Below are 22,695 nucleotides of genomic sequence, written 5' to 3'. Positions count from 1 at the left end.
TTGATTTAGGTGGTTACAAGCTTGCTAAACAATGTCTTTTTGCATATGTGCTTGAATGCCTTAAAGCGCATGAACCCCGGTAATTGCTGCTTGCAGCTATATATATATTTTTAAAATCTACTGTAAGCCAGCATCACACACTCGCAAGCAGTTTAGTTCTGCATAAGGTGCACAGTCAGTTTCTATGCTTTTCAGAGGGTATAAAACTTCCACGCCATTTTCGTTTAATGTGCCTTATTGATTTGTTTTGCAATATCGGTCTTGCTGAGCACTTAATGTCAGCAGAATTGTGCCTGTCACCGTAGGAGGGGTAGAGCGGGCCGCCGCGTTGTGGCTGTATGTGTGCGGATGTTCAGAGAATGCTTTACAAGCCTCATTTGAGTTTCTGGCGCATGCTTACACAGTCAATAACACACACCTCTGGGCTAAGCTGTACAAGCAAATCCCCACCCCGACCCAGCTCCTCCAAGTATTTACTGCTTCATGCAATGTTTGCTGGGGGATTAGACGGAATAGTTCCATATGTATAAAGTTACAGAGGAAGACGAGTGCTGAGCGAATGCTAATGTGCCAAAAACAAGTGTTTTGTCTCTGCTTTTCATATTCAAATTGTGATTGTAAAGAGCAACTCTTGCGTTTTGTTTTTGTTGGTCCACATCACGTTTACTGTACTTTTCCAACTTCGATCCTGGATTTACAGCACGCAAACCTTGCCAAGACCTTCTCTGAATCGCATTGGAAAACCGTTTTAAGATCATTTCGATTTTCAGCATGAAATTTAATAGCCGTTATTAAAGTTTTGAAGGGCCGATGATGGTGCGAATCCAAACGAGTGGAGTTTGTGCACTTATTATTCGCCTGAAGCAACAGACGTGAGCTGCAGTCTGATTCTGAATGTACGTTATCATTTATGTGTTTGAGCGCTCTGAAACTCTGTGTGTGCTCATTAAAACAAGAGTTGAGAAACAATGGGAGGGAAGGCACTTTTAAAAACACCATTTTCTGAAACATGATGGAGAGTCATGACAACCATCTAACTGACAGTTCCACGCCTCCACGTCTGCTCTACAAATAGCCTGCACTTGTTGTCTGCTCTTTAGGGAATCATCTGTAGCTACTAAGTATGTACTAGCGCAATTGCATCCGGCCTGTGTGTTAGTTTTGTAGCTACATGATTAGAAGTTTCTCCCAGAGTTGTGGATTTTTTTTCTTGACTTTGAGATCTGAGGTGTGTGTTCTGTATTTTCAAGTGTGTTTTTTAGTGGTGTTTGCTAAGGCAAGCGTCACTATTGTAATTGCTCATTCTGTTTTTCATACAATCTGATTTGCAAAGTTTTCTCGGTGGACAATATAACAGGCAATGTTTTGCCCTAATGGGCAATATAATGGGTGAAAAACCCATAGACTTGCATTGAAGTAGGAACAAAATGCTACAGCTCAATAAATAGATCAAAAGTGACAATAAGAACTAAAGAAGATACATTGTTACAAAAGATTCCAAATCAATGCAATTCTTCTGAACATTCTATTCATCAAAGAATTCAAAAATACATCATCACGGCTTCCACAAAAATATTAAGCAGTGAAACTGCATTGACAATAATGAGATGTTTCATATAAGAATGATTTCTGAAGGATCACGTGACACTGAAAACTGAAGAAATGGCTGCTGAAAATTCAACTTTGTCATCTTAGGAATAAATTGCATTTTAAAATACATTAAACTTGAAAACATATTATTATACACAATATTATTATGTTTTATTGTATTTTGATCAAATAAGCATAAGTGACTTTTTACTGCCTCTATGATTTTGTATATTTTGACAGTAAGCAGCTACCCATAACATCCTAGCAAATGCCTAGCAGTGTTTTAAAAAAGCATCCAGATATGTCTGAACCACCCTAGGATCTAAATGATAATGCACTTTATTTTTCATTAAAGCACTTTGGTAGGGAAGCATTTGCTTCCCTTTAATGAAATGCAACTTGTCTGATTTGCTTCTCTTAAGCCTTTTGAAAAGTGTCATTTGTATGAGCAGCACAAAAAAGCCAAACGCATAAAATCATTCAGCTCACATGCTGAAAGGAGTTTACTAAACATCTGATTTCTGCACGATGTAGACGAAATTATCTAAACTGTAGATTAAAAAAAAGATTAAAAGCTTTTTATACAACCTTTTTTTTGTACAACACTACAGTATTGAACTTAATTTACATATCGCTGTTTTTAATATCTTTAGTTTGCATTATTTATAGGTTATATTTTGGTTACAGGGCAAGATAGATTTGGAAGACATGGAGAAAGTGGGTGTACAACAGTTCGTTTCTGAACGCTATTAAATTTGCATTTTCTTCTTTCCATGTGCTTTCTCTCAGGGCTATCTTCCAGCCAATAGAGAACGAAGGGATCTGGTTCTCCAGAGGAAGAGAGAGGAGTATTTTGGCTTCATCGAGCAGTATTACCACTCCAGAACAGATGAGAATCACAGAGACACATACAGACAGGTAAAACTCAACCCGGCCTGCTTCTGGGCTTGTAAAGGGGATGAAATTGGCTGAAATCGACTAGTTCCTTTCTGATCCTTTCTACACAGTTTTCAAGAGAGCACCTTCATCAGTCCACAAGTCTTGATTAGAAAGCAGGCCTGAGGAGTAACAGAATACTTGAAACAGTGTTCCATAATTAAGATTCAAATATTTAACAGTTTTCCATTACAGTTGTTTGAAGAGTGTTTAAATATTCAAAGCATTCAGTGATTTAAATATTTCGTAATGTTAGGTAATGTTAGGTAATGTTAGGTTTTAGAGTTTATTGTGTACATTATATGTAATGTGTTATATAAATATCTCATGTGTTTAGTTATCACCTGTAGTATACCTGAACCCATCTTTCATACACTAGTGGGTTCAAGTGGTAACTAAGTAAATTTTTTTTAATACAGAGATAGTATGTTAAAAGCACATTTTAGTTCATATTCATGGTGTCCCAAAATAGCACATTTAAGTACAGTTAAAAGTTCTTACGATTATCTTAAAAAGTACTAAAGGATCATTTTTAGCATATTAAAGTACAAAATGAGTGTGAGAAAATAGTGCTCTTTTTTCACCTGGGAATGGACAGCATGTCACACATGCCACCAGTAGACATTGTTGCAAGCAACCCAGGATATTTGTTTAAATCCAGGTTGAGTTACTTGGATAAGATCATAATATGCAAATCTGCTGTCTGTTATGGCATGAAAACAGATAGTGCATGGGGGAATTTCAGTGGAAAGGATCTCATAAGATTGTTTGCAAGATTAGAGATTGTCTTTCCAAGTATTATTTGTTGCATATCTGTCTGTTTTGCTATTAAAGGGCTGCACTACAGTGTTCATGCATCCTAGTAAACATGCTTAACTTTAAGACAGACTGGTTAATTTTGAAAAACCCTGTAAAAACAACAACAACAAAAAGCAAAAAAAAAATTAAGTTAAAAGTTTGTGGTTTGTACATTTCTTATGCTTACCAAGGCTGCATTTAATTGGTAAAATACTGTGATTATATTATTACAGTTTAAAACAAGTTTTCTGTTTCAATATATTTGTAATTTTTTATTACTGTGATGCAAAGCTAAATTTTCAGCATCATTACTCCAGTGTTCAGTGTCACTTTATCCTTCAGAAATCATTCTAATCATTTTGGTCATCAAAAACATTTCTTATAATTATCAGTGTTGAAAACATTTTTGTGTTTTTTTTTTTTTTTTTTTTTTTTTTTTTTTGTTTTGTTTTATTTTTGTTTTTTGTATGATGTCGTTTTAGTGCCATGTTAAAGTCGAAATGTGTTTCGAGAATAAAGTCAAAATGTGCTTCGAGAAAAAGTACAAATATTTCAGGAATAAAGTAAAAATTATGAGAATTAATTCATAGCATTACGAGATTAAAGTTATAATATTTTGAGAGTATATTTGAGATATATATATTCATTCCTTCTGATGTTCCTTCATGTTTATATTGTGCTATAAACGTAAAATAAAGAGGCAAAACACTATTTGTATTTTGTAATAAAACTGACAGAATTTGAAAGCTGAGCTGTGTTATATTAAAAGCAACAAAGCACACAATTATTGTGATTACTGGGTGGCTGGCACACTACAAACAATGAATGGAAGACGTTAAATATTATTTCTAATCATTTACTGTATTATACTGTGTATAAAACAGCTTGTGAATAGTCACGTATATACCTCAGAAAATATAGAAAAATATAACTTGTTAACGAGTTGGAGTCCACTTCAACTGTTAGAACGTTTTGTTGTTTTTAAATAAATTCATGTGAGGAATGAAATATTGGACACCACAGACGTTTTTGCCAAGTAGGTGGTGGAATTTTAACAAAGAAAACAGTATAATTTAATGGAACGATTGTCTCATTGTTCTTAAAAAGATGATTGATTCACATGAATACTGTCCTGCACATGATTTACTTGATCTGTCATGCCATGAGCGTGAAAAACACATTATTGCAAGACACATGATTTATATTTTGTTATAAAACTGACATATTTTGATATATGTTTTATATAAAAAAAAACTACCAAAAGCACAAAGCTTATTGCTATTATTGGGTGGCTGGCGCACTACAAATAGACCTAATGAATGCAATTGAAGACGTGACATATTATTTCCTCAAATACTGTCTCTACGAGTATAACACATGGTATGATTTCTGCTAATAATCCCACACACATTTTAATACATTTGGATTTCCTGGCAACTTCTCCCAGTGCTCCCAGTCCGGGCCATTTGCATGCACAGGCTATACTCTCAAAATATTATAACATTAATTGCTGCGATGTAATTCTTATAATTTCGACTTCATTCTCAAAACATTTCTACTTTATTCTCAGAACATTTTGACTTTATTCTTGAAACATTTTTAACTTTATTCTTAAAACATTTCGTCTTTATTATCGCAAACATTTTGACTTTATTATCGCAACCATTTCAACTTTATTATCGAAACATTTTGACTTTATTCTTGTAATTTTAGTTTAGTTTTTTTGCCACTAGGATGCCATTGTATCTCTGAATAGAAATTCAAAAGAACAGCATTTATAAATTCAACATTAAAAATGCGACTTTTGATCAATTTAATGCATCCTTGCTAAATAAAAGTATTCATTACAGAAAAAAAACATTTAAACAGTTGTCTAGACTGTCACATATCTACTGATAATTACTTCTAATTTGTGATTTAGCAGACGCTTCAATTCATTAAGAACAATCCCTCTGGAGCAACCTGAGGTTAAGTGTTTTGCTCAGAGGAACAATGGTTATAAATCATATATCAATTCTTGTGGAGTTTGAACCAACAACCTTTAAACATACAAGCCCATGGGTCTTGTGTATAATACTTTAATAGATTTCATCCTAGAGGATGATTCTTTGATGAATCTAACTGACGTGATTCTCTACACTCTTAAAAATAAAGGTTCTTTATTGGTATTAATGGTTCTATGAAGAACCTTGAACATCCATGGAACCTTTCAAATGCAGAAAAGGTTCTTTATAGTTGAAAAAGGTTCTGTAGATTTTTAGAATGTTCTTCAAAATGGTTCTTTTGGGGATCTTCTTTTATGGCATCACTGCAAAGACACCTGTAGTTCAAGTGAATCAGTGATACAGAGACTTATCTTATGACCTCAGAAGACCTGTCATGTAGTTCACAAGTTATCTGCATCTTTTCTTTGAAAGTTTTAGATTTTTGATTTAAGGATGATTTTTCGATGAACCGTCCCTCTTAACCACTAGGCTACACCAGACGCCACTCCGTTGAAGGAACCTCATCATCTCTGCAGTGAGTCAGTCAAGGTTACACCTGCTTCTAGAAGGCTATAGTAGTAATACACCCAGATTTTGTCCAGAGTGTTATTAATGTGGAAAAAGGGGGCCGGGATCAATATTCTTATGGGCTGTAAAACTCAGGTTAATGGTGCAGGACTGGTAGTCGATTGCTATGCGCTGCCTTCTTTCCTCTCTTGTCCGGTTCCTCGGGGCTTGCTGGCTCCCGGCCCCTCATTTCGTCTACTGCAATACAAATCGGACACAGACCTTTAAAAGGATTTATATGGTCATACAGAACCGTCGGACTGGCCCCTGGCTGTCTGGGCAGAAACACTAAATGACCTTTTAGTGTGGTCACAGTCTGAGAGGGCGAGGAATGGTGGTGAATACGAGCGAACCACACTTCGGTGGCCTTCCAGTGACCCGCATTACTATAAAGCCATTTTGTCAAACATATGATGGAAGTAGGAATAGAGAGAGGGAAGAAAATAAAAGAGAACCGGATGAAACAGAAGGGTCGCCACCTGCATGTGCGGCTGGACGCTGCGCTGTCCGCTTTCCAAGCGAATTCATGCAGGTTTTGTGTGTGGCTTGTTACGAAATTAGATCGATAGCGTGTGCAGTTCGGGCCCTGATGGGTTTCCTCCATTTACTGGAAGGGAAAAGGCACATGTAACTCAATTTAGTGCTCTTGGGCTGTATTGATTTAATCTCTTATTTTTTTTTCCCCCGGTCACCTGTGTTTCCTGACACACTGATTTGGTAACTGGTTTGTGTTTGTGTGGGTGTGCGGCTGAGCTTACCTGTATACACCTGTGTGTCTTTTTCCATAGATTCACATCGATATCCCGAGGACGAATCCTTTGATTCCTTTGTTCCAGCAGCCGCTGGTGCAGGAGGTAGGTGATGTTCTGAGGCACAAACACCTGAGACTCGTTGCACAGCGCACCTGTGACAGACCCACCGGCGTCATACAGACGTCTGATCTCACACAGCAGGCACTACACACTTAATGTAATCTAACAGATAAGAGAGTGAATCACACACACAATCATATCCAGGTCACTTTCCACCCTGAAATCAAAAGAAAATAAAAAAAGGTGACTTTTAGGACTATTTTATATATACAGTTATTATTATATACTTTATTTTATTTTATTATTATTACATTTTTAATCATTTTATTATTTATTTTATATAATTTTTTTATTTTTTTACATTGTGTCAGTTGTTTGCAAGACAAGCACATTTTGTCACAAATTATTACCATTCATTTAGAATTTTTATTGTATATTTTATTTTATTTTGTTTTATAATTTTATTATTTGTTTAAAATTGTTATTTTTATTTTTAGATTTTTTTTTTTGCATTGTGACAGTTGTTTGCTAGAAAAGCACATTTGTCACAAATTATCAGTACCATTCATTTTGAATTTTTATTATATATTTTAAAATTTTTCTTTTTATAATTTTATTTTAAATTGTTTTTTTACATTGACTTTGTGACAGTTGTTTGCAAGACAAACACATTTTGTTGCAAATTATCATTACCAAACACATTTTTTATTATATATTTTTATTTTAATTTTTTATTATTTTTTATAAATGTATTATTTAGCATTTTGAAATATTATTTTTTTATTTCATTTTTTTTGCATCGTGACAGTTGTTTGCAAGACAAACACATTTTGTCACAAATTTTCATTACCATTCATTTTGAATTTTTATTATATTTTATTTTATTATTTAGTTTTTATTATTATTATTTTTTATAAATGTATTATTTATAATTTTTAAATAATTTATCATATTATTGTCATTATTGTCATTATTATTTTTTATTTTCATTTATTTTTTTGCATTGTGACAGTTATTTGCAAGACAAGCAAATTTTGTCACAAATTATCATTGCCATTCTTTTTGAACTTCAGGTTTTTCCCAGTGGTTATTCAGTAAATATACTTTAAAATATAAATATATAATAATTTGTCTTTCTTTTAACTTTGGGGTGAAATATGATTGAGACATATTCTTGAAATATTGCAAGAAAAGAGCTTAGTATTCTTTTTGTTTATATTCATAGTCTTTGCTTTTAGGGATGAGCACATTTTGCCCCAAATTATCATTAACATTATACATCAGAGTGTTTTGAGTTTCCATTTCCATTTTCCTCAGTGTCTTTTTCTTACTAAATAGATTCTAATTAGTGTAATATAATGTTAGTTTTTTTTCTAAACTGACATAAATGACAATAAACCATTACCGTAATGCAAAAAATGTCATTGTTGCAGTGCATTTAAACAATAACTTTTAAGCACATTTTTCTTCCAGTTCTCATGGAAATAATAACTTGATGCAAAATGTTATTTGTATTTCTTTTATTTTGGAGTGAAGTAGGAGCAGTATTATATTCTGTTTTACCTAATAAAATGTCATATAATTTTATTTAACAAAATTAATGTTTTATTGTTTTCAAGTGTTTGCAGATTATTTTATTTTATTTTATTTTATTTTATTTTGTTTTATTATTTTATTTTATTTATTTTATTTTATTGTGTTTTATTTTATTGTGTTCTATTTTATTGTGAAGCAGTTTGCTATTTTATTTGAATTTATTTTATTGTAATTATTTTATTTGATTCTATTTTATTTTATTGTAATTATTTTATTTTATTTGATTCTATTTTATTTTATTGTAATTATTTTATTTTATTTTATTTATTTTATTTTATTCTATTTTAATTTTATTTTATTCTATTATTTTATTCTATTCTATTTTAATTTAATTTATTGTAATTTTATTTTATTTGTGAAGCAGTTTACTATTTTATTTTAATTAATTTTATTGTAATTATTTTATTTTAATTATTTTATTTTATTCTATTTTAATTTAATTTTATTCTATTATTTTTTTATTTATTATTTTATTCTATTTTATTTTCCTTATTTTATTCTATTCTATTCTATTCTATTCTATTTTAATTTAATTTATTGTAATTTTATTTTATTTGTGTAGCAGTTTACTATTTTATTGTAATTTATTTTATTGTAATTATTTTGTTTTATTCTATTCTATTCTGTTCTCTTTTGTTGTTTTGTTTTATTTTATTTTATTTTATTTTTTTTATTTTATTTTATTTCATTCTATTTTAATTATTTTATTTTATTCCATTTTTTTGTTTTATTATTTTATTATTTTATTTTATTTTACCAGTGTTCAGGTCTTGCAATCAGCATGCGTTAGTTTAACTGAGCTTTGTGTCATTGAATGTTTACCAGCAGGGGGTGCTGTGGTGTTTTTAACTTATAGAGGAGCGTGCAACATTGTAACCTATAAACCACAAGGAACAGAGCACTTGAAATGCAGCTGCGTTTGGAAATCCAAGCATCCGAATGAGTGGACCTGTTGGTCTGTCAAGAGTGAATTCAACTACAGCATTTACCAAAAGTCTGCACAGCAATCACAGTTGTTATGAGAAATGAATCATTTTTGTTCATCAGTAAGAGGGACTGTCTTGTTTTTCAGGTGTTTGAGCGTATTCTGTTCATCTGGGCCATCCGTCATCCCGCTAGTGGATACGTGCAGGGCATTAATGACCTGGTCACTCCCTTTTTTGTGGTCTTCCTCTCTGAATTCGTGGGTGAGTGTCTAATAACTTTCCACATGGATCAGCAGGTCCGCTTGAATGATTTTTCACCTTTTTGAATATGTCCTTTTGGTTGAGCACATCAGTTGTGTTTGCTCTGCTAATAGCGCATTGACGTGTATGATATGCCAAAGAGTCAGAGGCAGACAGGCCCGTATCTGACAGATGATGCTGGAAAATGGTTGTGTAAATGTAAACAAACTGACAATATCCTGTGAAAATGTCAGACACAAAAATACAGAATATCAATTATCTTCGAAAGAAACTCTGAAAGATAGACAGTGGGAGAGTGAGAGACAAATGGTGAAAGAGGGAGACAGATGGAAAGAGTGACAGACAGAAACAAAGGGAGATGGGAAGAAGACGGGCAGACGGTCAGAAAGAGAGACGGATAGTGTGATGGATGGAGGGAGAGATGGAGGAGACAGATGGAGAGAGAGGGAGACAGAAAGATATTGTTACATCATTCTATCTAGTTCTATCTCGCTGTTTATAGATGTTTTGTTCTTTCTATTGTTATATCATCTATCTGTATTTCTGTCTGTCTTTCTGTTGTTTTGTGGTACTGTCTATGTATCTGTCATTTTCTTTATTTATTGTTCTCTCTATCATTATATTGTTTTCTCTATCTTTGTCTCATCATTCTCCCTCTCTCTCTCTCTGTCATTCTATCGTATCATTCTCTATCTATCGTTCTATCTATCTGTTGTTCTATCTGTGGCTCTGTCTATCATTTTATCATTATATCTATCGTTCTCTCTGTCTGTCTATCATTCTATTGTTCTATCTGTCTGTCATTCTATCGTTCTATCGTTCTGTCATTCTGTCTATCGTTCTATCTATCGTTCTGTTCTATCTATCGTTCTGTCATTCTGTTGGTCATTCTATCATTCTCTCTATCATTCTATTTGTTGTTCTATTTATCGTTCTGTCATTCTATCTATCGTTCTGTCGTTCTATCTATTGTTCTATCTGTCGTTCTGTCTATCATTCTATTATTTTATCTATCGTTCTCTCTGTCTGTCATTTTATCTATCGTTCTTTCTATCGTTCTGTCCATCTGTCTGTCTGTCTGTCGTTCTATCGTTCTATTGTTCTGTCATTCATTCTATCTATCGTTCTATCGTTCTATCTATTGTTCTATCTGTCGTTCTGTCTATCATTTTATCTATCGTTCTCTCTGTCTGTCATTTTACCTATCGTTCTTTCTATCGTTTTGTCCATCTATCTGTCTGTCTGTCTGTCTGTCTATCTATCTATCTATCTATCTATCGTTCTATCGTTCTGTCATTCATTCTATCTAACGTTCTATCTGTCTGACATTCTATCGTTCTTTCTATCGTTCTGTCCATCTATCTATCTTTCTATCTGTCTGTCTGTCTGTCTATCTATCTATCTATCTATCTATCTATCTATCGTTCTATCTATCGTTCTATTGTTCTGTCGTTCTATCGTTCTGTCATTCATTCTATCTATCGTTCTATCTGTCTGACATTCTATCGTTCTTTCTATCGTTCTGTCCATCTGTCGTTCTGTCTGTTTGTCTGTCTATCTATCTATCTATCTATCTAGCTATCATTCTGTCATTAATTCTATCTATCGTTCTATCCGTCTGACATTCTGTTGTTCTTTCTATCATTCTGTCCATCTGCCTGTCTGTCTATCTTTCGTCCTATCTATCTATCTATCATTCTATCTATCGTTCTGTCTTTCCTTCTATCTATAGTTCTATCTGTCTGACATTCTATTGTTCTATCTATCGTTCTGTCATTCTATATAATTCTGTCTATCTATCGTTCTATCTAGCTTTTATCGATCTATCATTATTATTCTTATCTGTTGTTCACTCTATCTATCTGTCTGTCTATCTATCTATCTATCTATCTATCTGTCTGTCTATCTATCTGTCTATCTATTAATCATTCTGTCATTTTATCATTCTGTCAATATATCGTTCTATCTATCATATTGTTCTATTGTTCTATGCATCGTTCTATCGATTCTGTCACTCGTTCTATCATCTATCGCTCTGACGTTCTATCTCTTAGTCTATAGATAGATAGATAGACAGATAGGTAGAGGGAGAGATGAAGACAGACAGAGAGAGACAGACAGGGAGGGAAATGGACTCTCCAGCTCTCGTCCTCATTGCTATTCTCCCTCCACCCTGCAGCCTTCCCCTCCCTTCCTTATTTATTTCCTGTCCTCTCATGTGAAGGTTAATTACTTATGGATAGTTAAGGATTACAGAAGAACAATAGGAGGCTCATTGATCTCTCCGGTGTGCCGCTGCTGCAATGTCACCAGTGCAAACACCAGGACATACCCACAGATTACCTGGATCACCAATCGATTTCTCTTTTTCTCTCCTGTCTGTCTCTCTCTCCCTGGCTGTCTACCTCGCCCACCACTCTCTCTGTCTTTTCCTCATCCCTCTGTTTCTTCACAAAGCTCATTTAGCAAAAAGCAGATTTTTCATACCGGGGCTTTCGTGTCATTCTGCAGGGCCTTTCTATCTCTAATTTGTTTGCGGGCTGTGTGAATACGTGTGTGTGTGTGCGCGTTTGGGATTCACCGCGTGTGTGCGCGGGCGACTCAATGCCGCAGGTTGAATGAGCCGCATTGATCGGCTGGATTTAAGTGTTTACAGAGGCTTGCGAGGGTGCCGAGCACACGGTGGGGGGCTCGACCCGCCAATCGATACATCTGAACGAACTTCATGATCCCAACATGCTGCCAGCGGGAGATAAAAGAGCGAGGTTAGCGCCCTCCCTCTGATGCGGGTTTCACCCCCGTCGTCGAGGCCGTGGGGCGAACACGGGCTCTAACGTCTTCGCCTGCTCTCATACGCAGCGTTTTGCCAACTTTCGCTGCGCTGTTTCTCTTGGCCAGCACGCCTCACTGGCTTTCTAGGGCTCCTCTGCGAGCTTTTTAACTTTCTGCTGAGACCGTCCTCCGAGAGAGACGGCATAGGAGACTATTGGCGCTTCGCATTTAGCTCAATATCAGCGAGTAGCGTTTTAAAGAGTAGCCGGCAGGAAGGAGAGTCACGGCGCCCTTCGGTTTAAAGTGTTGGTATTGATGCGCTGAAGAATTTGAAGTGGAGAGAGAGACGTGGCCGAGAGAGAGAGAGAATATTCTCAAAGGGTAAATCATCACATTTACCCTGACAGACAAAGAGGACAGCGGGGAAATCTCCTCTGTAAAGCATCAATGCCCTGTCTCCGTCTCTCAAGTCTCCCTCACACACACGTTGGTTTTTTATTACTGAAGAGGGTGTGTGATATTCTCACCTTATTATTTATTGCCTTCCTGGTTTTATGGACTGTTATTTGCGCCGTCGTGGTGCAGTTTTAGTATTAGATGGATGGTCTGGGGGAGAACAGTTTGTGGTTTGGTGCCGGTGTTGTTGAGCAATAAGCGGCAAAAGGATAAAATTCTAAATGCACAGCTTTTTTTGGCTTGAAAGTGTTCAACAAAAATTTTAATTATTTATAAAATAACAGTAATATAGTTTATTTTTTACACTGGGCTGTTTATAGTTGTCAAACAACATGACTATGTAAAGGAATTGTTCATTCAAAAATGAATATGTAATTTACTCAGTTCAAACCTGTATGAATTACTGTCTTCTGTCACTGAATGAGTGAAAAACGAATCAGTAGCTCTTTTCCATGCAATTGGTGTCTGGAGCTTTTTAAGTTAAAAAAAAGCATCATAGAAGTAGTCCATACGGCTTGTGCACTATATTCCAAGTCATTTAATAGCTTTGTGAGGCTGAACTTTCAATGTTATTAACTGAATCATTTAGTGGTTGCGACTGGATCATTAAATCAGTGTGTTAAAGGATTAGTTCGCTTCCAGAGTAAAAATTTCCTGATAATTTGCTCACCCCTATGCCATCCAAGATGTTCATGTCTTTCTTTCTTCAGTTGAAAACTTCCATTGAAGTCTTCCATGGGACTTCAATGGGAGCCAATGGGTTGAAGGGCCAAATTGCAATTTCAGTGTAGCTTCAAAGGGCTCTAAGTGATAACAGTCGAGGAATAAGGGTCTTGTCTGGCAAAAAAAAAAAAAATTCAATTACAATTTCTATAATTTTTAACCGCAAATGATCGTTTTGCATTAGCTCGACCTCACACATTTCGTAATCATGTTGGAAAGATCAGAATGTGGGAGGAAGTAGTGACCCAGTGTTTAGTCAGAAAAAGTGTTATCATTTACATTTTATTAGCACAAAAAATTATCCAATTACTCGATTACCATAATAATCATTAGTGACAGTCCTAAACTAACAAAACGAACGTGCAAAGAAAGTCAAATGCCCTTTTCAAAAAAAGGTAAAACAACGATGTTGAACAGTTTTGAAGTTGGAAGAGAAAATGGGATGGAGTTTTTCACCCTACTATACCTAAATTATCTGATTAATCGTCAGAATAATCAACCGATTACTCAGTTACCCAAAAAAAAAAAAAAAATCGTTAGTGACAGCCATAAACTCACAAAGCGAACGTGCAAGGGAAGTCAAACACCCTTTACAAAAAAAGGTTTTGAAGTTGGAAGAGAAAATGGGATGGAGTTTTTAACCATACCCTACCTAAATTATCCAATTACTCGATTAATCGTCAGAATAATTGACCGATTACTTGATTACCAAAAAAATCGTTAGTGACAGCCATAAACTCACAAAGCGAACGTGCAAAGGAATTCAAATGCCCTTTGCAAAAAAGAAAAGGTACAACAGTCCTACCTAAATTATCAAATTACTTGATTAATCGTCAGAATAATTGACCGATTACTTGATTATCAAATAATCGTTAGTGACAGCCTAAACTCACAAAACAAATGTGCAAAAAGTCAAACGCCCTGATGTTGGGCGATTTTGAAGTTGGAAGAGAAAATGGGATGCATTTTTTACCCTACCCTACCTAAATTATCCAATTACTCAATTAATCGTCAGAATGATCAACCAATTACTCAGTTACCAAAAATCTTGTTAGTGACAGCCATAAACTCAAAGCGAACATGCAAAGAAAGTCAAACGCCCTTTACAAAAAAAAGATAAAATGATGTTGGACGATTTTGAAGTTGGATGAGAAAATGGGATGTAGTTTTTAACCATGCCCTACCTAAATTATCCAATTACTCGATTAATCGTTAGAATAATTGACCGATTACTCGATTACCAAAAAAAAAAAAAAAACAGCCCTGAATTAACAAAGCAAATGTGCGAAGAAATTCAAATGCCCTTTCCAAAAAAAAAAAAAACAACCCTACCTAAATTATCAAATTATTAGATTAATTGTCAGAATAATTTACTGATTACTCGATGATCAAAATAATCGTTAGTGACAGCCTACACTCACAAAACAAATGTGCAAAGAAAGTCAAACGCCCTTTACAAAAAAAGATAAAACAACATTGTTGGACGTTTTTGAAGTTGAAGGAGAAAATGAGATGAGTTCAGAGTACATAGACAAAGAAGTAACTGCGTGTAACTTTTCCAACATGATTACGTAATGCATGAACATGCGCATCGCAGAACTAGTGCAAGATGAGCATTTTTGATTTTGTGATTGTGGTTCCATTTTTTTTTAAACTAATTTTTTTTAACTTAAATGAACTGACTCAGTGTTGAATCTGAGCAATAAGCTGCAAGAGGGTATAATCACTAATGCACAGCTTTTGTGACTTGAAAATTTTCAACAAAAAAATAGATTGATTTAAAAAAAAAAAAAAAAACTCATATAGGGCTGTAACGATTCCTCGATTAAATTTGAGTACTCCATTATAAAAAAAAAAAAAATCCTTGCTTGCATTCTGCCTGTGTCGATTAACCAGCAAAATACCGGAAGTGGTGCATTCCAAGGATGAGAATCCATAAAAAGCATTATAAGACTGTTTTCTAAGTCTACACGACTTATTAAAACCATTTAAAAATTATAATAAAGCATAGTGTTATTGTGAATTCACAATAGCATTTTTATGATAAAGAAGTGGCCATATATTAAAGAGTAAGTAGACATTTGAATTAAATGTTGTTTAGCCAATATCAAACAGAGATTAGATCCATAGATTAGAACCATATTATTACTTACTCCATACTCCATAAAGTAGTCCATGCGGCTTGTGCAGTATATTCCAAATCGTTTGATAGCTTCATGAGATCTTTTCCTCCAGTGGTTGCGACCGGATCATTAAATCATTGGGTTGAGCGCAAAAACCTGATTGGTCTGAATTTGTGATGTGAGAATGACTCACTCAGACCAGTTTTGTGAACTGAATCAACTGATTCATCAATCTAATTGCTTACGAATCAGACATGGCTACTTCTCCTAATGAACATGCCAAGTAGAGCTACTGTAGGGCGAATGCCAAGATTCAGTTCATTATTACGGTCTATTTGTCAAACAAAAATGTTATATGGCTTGAAAGATTTTTAAATAAAGTGCATGAGTCATATTAACATCACTTTTTGAAGCTTGAAAGCTCCAGTCCCTATTTATTGCAATTGCAAGGAACGTAGCAACCAGTTCAACTCAAATTACTCTTGTTGTTTTTCACCAAAGAAACAAAGTCATACGAGTCTGGAATGCGAAAATCATGTGTTTTTTGGTGAACTATTCCTTTCATAAAGAATTCAATTGATGTGCGGTCACCAGGTGTGCGCTTGTCGGCATATTTTATAAACGGCTTTGAACATGGCTCATCCAATCCACTTTTAGAGTCTAAGCTCTATAATACGGATCATTTAATGCTCAACCTGAGACGCGGAGGAGCGACCTGAATGAGTAGTGATTTGTTTCACGACTTGCAGACTTCACTCATGATTATTGAACGATCTCTCAGGTCGCTCATAGTCACACAAGGCACAATAACCTCCTTTTTCTCCACAGGGTCAGAGAACAGGGTGGCAAAGCCTTCCTTTGTGCCACAAACAGGATTTCTCCTGCATTCTGTAAAGCCGCTTTATGCAGCAGCTCTGTGTGTGTGTGTGTGTCCGAAGCTTTGGAGTGATGTGGAAATGTGGAGAGCTAAATGGATCAGGAATCTCTCCAGTGCTGCGGCCAGTGACATATGGCCCGGCCCATGACCGGCAGGGCACTGCATGCTTCATTTGTGGTCAAAGAGGGCTATTTACTTTGCTTTTCCAGCTTTTTTCCCCCTGCCAGCTCTTTCCTGTCGTTCTCCATCCGTCTTTTTTTACTTGAATCCCATCCGGGCTCTCACTCGGCCCCACATCAGCTGTTCTTCCTGCTGCAATGCAGAGGTTTACTGACAGTTTGCTCAGAGTTTGAGCAGAGAGGTTTTTGCCGGTTTTTACCTGCTACCAGTCAGATTAACTTTTGTGGAATGCATTTATTAAATACAAATTCCTGTGTAAATTGTTTGTAAAAATTAATTGAAGGTTTTCTTAATTAACAGACTTTGTGATTAACTTCTGGATTTAATTTAACATTTTTAACAGCATGTTGTTTTGTCCCAAATAATATATTTAATTTTTATAATAATTGGTTTTTACAATCTATTCAAGGTGTTTTTGGGTATTAAAACAGGTTGCAACAAATTATTTTTAATTTGCATCCTTATCTTTGTTATCCAGCTAGTTAATGTTGTCTTGCTGTTTCATTTGGTGATGCTACTAAAATTACACACTTACATTAAAAAATATACATATATATAAAGAGATAAATTACAAATTAAAAAAAAAAAAAAAAATCAGCAAACATTCAACTTAATGCTATTCCAAACCTGTATGACTTACTTTTTTCTGAAAAAAAAAAAAAATCCCAAAAGTATGCTACCATTCAAAAATTACTAGGTAAGATTTATGAGGTGTTTTTGAAGTTTCTTATGCTCACCATAATTTATTTGATCAAAACTATAGTTAAGCATTAATATTATGAAGTATTATTATAATTTAATTTTTTTTATTTTAATATATTTAAAATGTAATTTATTCCAAAGTGATGCAAAGCTGAATTTTCAGCAAACATGTAGTATTCATTATTCAGTGTCACATCTTTCAGAAGTCCTCATTATATGCTTATTTACTGCTCAAGAAACATTTCTTATTTTTAGCAATGTTGTAAACAGCTATGCTGCTTGATACTTTTGTGGAAACCGTGAACAGCATTAATTTCAAATATAAATCTTTTGAAACATTTTTTTTCAGTCACTTTTGACCAATTTAATGCATCCTTGCAAAATAAAAGTATTAATTTGTTTAAACGTACTGCCCCCAAATTTTGAATCGTAGCATACATATAGCGAAGATTAAAATTAGAGAACAACCTATAATTTCCCAAATTTCAAAGTCACAGCTTAGTCCAGTTTTATCCTAAGAGGAGTAGAAGGGCAGTTTATTTAAGTTTATTACAAGTTATTGGTGTTAATCTGATACCTGGTGCAAATTTCCTTAATTATATGACAAACCCTATTTAGCTGGCAGCATTCCTCCAATTTTTACTGAGATTGCAAGATAGTGATGATAGAAAGCCCATGACTGTTGTCCAGATAAAAGCCAAAGGGATGACCCTTTCAGGCGCTGCAAGAGAAGGTTAAGACAAATGTACGCGAAGCCAGGATAATGCTGAGACTCTCAGAGGGGAATCGGTTCAGCATTGCAGCTGGAATTGCTTGCCAGTTCAGTGCTGAACAGGGTCTGGATCTGTCTCAGGATGTTTAAGAGAAGACAGACTCAAAGCACACTCTGCAGTGACCAAGCCTCTCATCAGCAGAAAGAGTCAAAAGGCTAAGCTCACCTTTGCTAAGGAGCACGCTGTGTGGAGAGAAGAGAACTGCTCCAAAGTTTACTTTAGTTTAATTTATTTGGGTCTGATGGGAAACATTTTGTTCGGCGTCAGACTGAATCCTATGTGTGTGAAGAAGTCAGTGAAAGGTGGAGGAGGAAGTGTCATGATTTGGGGGATGTTTTCTGCAGCAGGATTGGGTCTCTTATACAGATACATGGGAGGTGAATGCAAATGTTTATTAGAACCTCCTTCAGCAACATGCAGTTCCTTCCCTCCAAGCATCTCCAAATCAGCCAAGATAATGCACCCGTCACACCGCAAAACAGGTAAAGCAGTTCCTTGAAGCTAAAAACACTGAAACAATGAAATGCCGGGCCTGAGTCCTGATCTAAAATACTTGGTGACAAAGTTATGGCAAAGAAACCCACTACAGTCACCGAACTATGAAAGAGACTGGAAGAAACTAGAGTCTGAGAAGCTAGTGATGTCCTACGGCCGCTGAAATCATTCAAAGCAAGGGCCTCTACACCTCCTGCTAATTTCTAATTTCGGCCGTAACCCTCCAAAATTAGGGTCTGAGCACCGATGGTGCAAGATCCCTATTGTAATTGCTCAGTTTCTTCTTCTTCTCCAAAATGAATCGCATTTCTGAGGGCCTAAATTATGCTATAATTTTCATACAAGCCAAAAGTGGTGAAAAATTACATTAAATTGATATGGGTTTCAGAAGTGGGTGTGGCACAATGGCTCGATAGCCCCATGAGCCCCTTGAGCTATGTTTCACGTACACATACGAAATTCGGTAGACACATGTAACACACCAATACCTTGGTACGAAGTTCGAAACTCAACAGGAAGGGTGTTATTTTGAATTTTCTCTGCAAGTTTTGTGACATTTTTTGCCATTTTCAGGTGTTGTATTTAAACGAACTCCTCCTAGAGATTTAAACAGATGAACACCAAATTTGGCCAGTGTAATCTAAAGCTCTTTGTGACGTTAAATTGCAAAGATCTTGAGTCTTTGTCGAAGGGAATGTCCGTGGTGGCCTGTCAAACTTTGATGTTTCGCCACGAAACAGGAAGTTGTATAATTCTGGCAAACTCCTCAGAGATTTAATGGCATCAACATTATATTTAGTCAGTCTAATCTAAAGGCCTTTGCGATGTTAAATTGCAAAGATCTGGAGTTTTCGTTGAAGGGCGTGTCCATGGCGGCCTAAATACTTAATCTTCTGTCATAATCATAGCGTCACCTGCTGGCAACAGGAAGTGACTTGTTTTACACTAACTTAAACATTCAATGTCCAATCTGCACCAAACTTCACATGTTTGGTTAGAGTCCTGGCCTGAGCACATCTAAAGGCCAATATTCAGTTATAATCATAGCGCCACCTGTTGGCAACATGATATAACAGGTATGTTTTACACTAACTCAAACATACCATGTTCAGTCTGCACCAAACTTCATATGTTTGACCGAAGTCCTGGCTTGAAGACATCTACATGCCAATATCCAGTTATAGTCATATTGCCACCAGCTTTAACTGTGTTTTTAAAATAAAAGTTTTTGTTGAAATGCCTTGGATATTTGGTCAAATGTTGAGTGAGTATTTCAGAAAAACTTTTAAACATTTAGTAGTTTACTGTTTACAGTCAGTTTGATTTTGTCTCTAACCACAGACAAACTCAGCAGCGATTGGTCTTCAGCACGTGGTCTTCAGTTGAGTATCTACGATCGTTCGAGAGCATGTATTCTTCATTGTGTCTTCGACCTTGGATCTGACCTTCTTCTTATCTATATTTCAGCTCTCATGTACCGCAGTAACAGTCGCGTGATTGACTGAATTGCTTTGGCGATGCGCAAGCTGCATGCAAACACGCCTAGAGCGCTCTCTCTCTCTCCTCCTTTTTCTCTTTACTCAGTGCTTCATCAAAATAGCTCCTTGTCCTTCCTTCCCCTCCCCAATCCCTCCATCCTTATTAAGAAAAGAGCGAGAGAGAGAGATCAAGAGATGGAGGACTACATTAGTTGTGGAGTGGCACACAGAAGTCTCTTCCAGCCAGGTCTGGCTCTCTGGGGCATAATGTGTGTATCAGCATCATTTAGCACATACTGTTTAAGAGTCGGAAAAGGTCATGGCTGCGAGGGGAAGCCTGCGATTGTGAGGGAGGGAGCGGGGTGAGAAAGTGAGTTGATGAATGTGTTAAATAAAGAATGCAGTTTGCTGGCTAATGATCTAATGGCTTTGTGGTGTCTGCGCATACGACGCGCGTCACACACCAGAGCTGCTGTCGCCTGCGAGAAAACAAAGACTGCTGAGAACACCTGCAGCATGAGTTTTGTTGGTTTGATCTGCTGGTGACCGAACTTTAATGTGTGTGTGTGTGTGTGTGTGTCTTCTTTTTTGTAGAGGAAGACGTGGAGAATTTCGAAATGGCAAGCTTGCCCCTGGATTCGCAACGGAACATCGAAGCCGACAGCTTTTGGTGCATGAGCAAATTGCTGGATGGGATACAGGTATTTTATCCACTTGAGGTTTGACTGGTCAGATGGGAGGGAGATGTCATAAACAGCTCTCTTCAGTTATTTGCATTCAAAAGTAGCCGTTCTTCTAATAATTTTGTCTTTATTTGTTTTATTTATGTATTGCACAAGCAGTTTATAAATCTATTTGATTTCACCCTTGTTGGTAATGTTTTCTGTTTCTTGCTCTTTTTCATAACAATAAACTATTTATTGTTACTTTCAATATTTATTGAAAATTTTCATATAAACATACATAAATTTATATATGTAAATATATAATTAAATTTAATTCATGCCTTCATAGTTTTTTTTTCTTTCTTTATATCTTTTTTAATCCCTTTTTTATTTCTTAACTACATCTACTACTAATACTACTAATATTTATTGTTGTTATTGTTTTTTATTTTATTCAAAGTTGGCAAATTTTTTTCTTCTTTTCAGGTCTCTTTCTCTTATTTTATTTTATTTAAAAAAATTTTTTTTTTTTTTTTCTTTTTTTTTTTATTTTATGTTTTTATTACTTTTGTATAAATGTAAATAATTATGTAAACATACATACATTTATATATAAATAAATGTATAATTAAATTTAATTCATGCCATCATCTTTTTTTTTCTTTCTACCTTTTATTCATATGCCTCTTTATTTCTTAATAACATTTCTAATAATAATAATAATAATAATAGTCTTTTTTATTGTTGTTACTGTTTTTATTTTAGTTAAAAAAAGTATTTTCATAATAATAATAATAATAATAATAATAGTAATAATAATTTTTTATTTTTATGAACATGTATAACAAACATACATAGATTTTATGTAAATAAATGTAAAATTAAATTTTAAATGAATGCGTCATCATTTTTCTTATTTCTTTCTATCTTTTGTTCTTATCCCTTTTTATTCCTTAAAAACATTTCTAATAATAGTAATAATAATAAATTATGTTCAACTTAAAAAGAAAAGTCAAATCTGATACAATTCCACAAAGAGCCCAAAAAATGCACTGGACAAAATTATTGGCACTTGTAACTTAATATTTGGTAGCACCCCCTTTGGAAAAAATAACGGAACTGAATCGCTTCCTGTAACCATGAATGAGTTTCTTACACCTCTCTACTGGAATTTTGGACCACTCTTCTTTTGCAAACTGCTCCAGGTCATTCAAATTTGAAGGATGCCTTCTCCCAACTGCTGTTTTGAGATCTCTCCACAGGTGTTCTATGGGATTCAGATCTGGATTCATTGCTGGCCTTTTCAGAACTCTCCAGCGCTTTGTTTGTAACCATTTCTAAGTGCTTTTTGAAGTGTTTTGGGTCATTGTCTTGTTGGAAGACCCATGACTACTGATGGAGACGCAGCTTTCTGACACTGGCCACTATGTTGCGCCCCAAAATTCTTTGGTGATCATCAGATTTCATCATACCGTTCACACAGTCAAGACATCCAGTGCCAGAGGCAGCAAAGCAACCACAAAACATCTTTGAACCTCCACCATGTTTTGGCAAACTCCAGTCTTGTTTTTTTTTATGCCTTTGTGTCAGCAGTGGTGTCCTCCTGGGTCTCCTATCATAGCGTCCCTTTTCATTCAGATGGCGACGGACAGTGCGAGCTGACACTGTTGTACCCTGTGTCTGCAGATCAGCTTGAATTGTTTGGAAGTTAATCTGCGTTTTTTATCCACCATTCGAACAATCCTTCGTTGTAATTTTTCATTAGTTTTGCTTCTTATGGGATTGTCCATGTTTTTCCACAATTTTTTCTCTCAAATCCACAGACAACTCTTTACACTTCTTTCTTTTTTCCATGCTCAGTGTGACACACAACACAAAGGTTGAGTCAACTTTTCTCCCTTTTTACTTGCCACAGGTGTGTCTAAGTACAAATTACAGGAGCATTACATGCTTGAAAAGCAATTATTTCTTACAGTTTTG

The 22,695-nt window shown here is 35.2% G+C and overlaps 1 protein-coding gene across 3 annotated transcripts in view; it reads left to right on the top strand.

The window, feature by feature from the left end:
• Positions 1-22,695, top strand: part of tbc1d22b (TBC1 domain family, member 22B) — a 98,183-nt gene that overhangs the window by 45,723 nt on the left and 29,765 nt on the right. For all 3 annotated transcript variants that reach the window (XM_051116491.1, XM_051116493.1, XM_051116492.1), the window contains 4 exons: positions 2,380-2,508; positions 6,665-6,730; positions 9,357-9,471; positions 20,645-20,751. In XM_051116491.1, coding sequence (XP_050972448.1) covers positions 2,380-2,508; positions 6,665-6,730; positions 9,357-9,471; positions 20,645-20,751 — 417 coding nt within the window. The remainder of the gene's footprint in view (positions 1-2,379; positions 2,509-6,664; positions 6,731-9,356; positions 9,472-20,644; positions 20,752-22,695) is intronic.

The sequence above is a fragment of the Labeo rohita genome, chromosome 8 (genome assembly GCF_022985175.1).
Source record: "Labeo rohita strain BAU-BD-2019 chromosome 8, IGBB_LRoh.1.0, whole genome shotgun sequence".
NCBI lineage: Eukaryota > Metazoa > Chordata > Actinopteri > Cypriniformes > Cyprinidae > Labeo > Labeo rohita.
The sequence above is the reverse complement of the archived record's forward strand: the minus strand, read 5'-3'. Positions and strand labels throughout refer to the sequence as shown.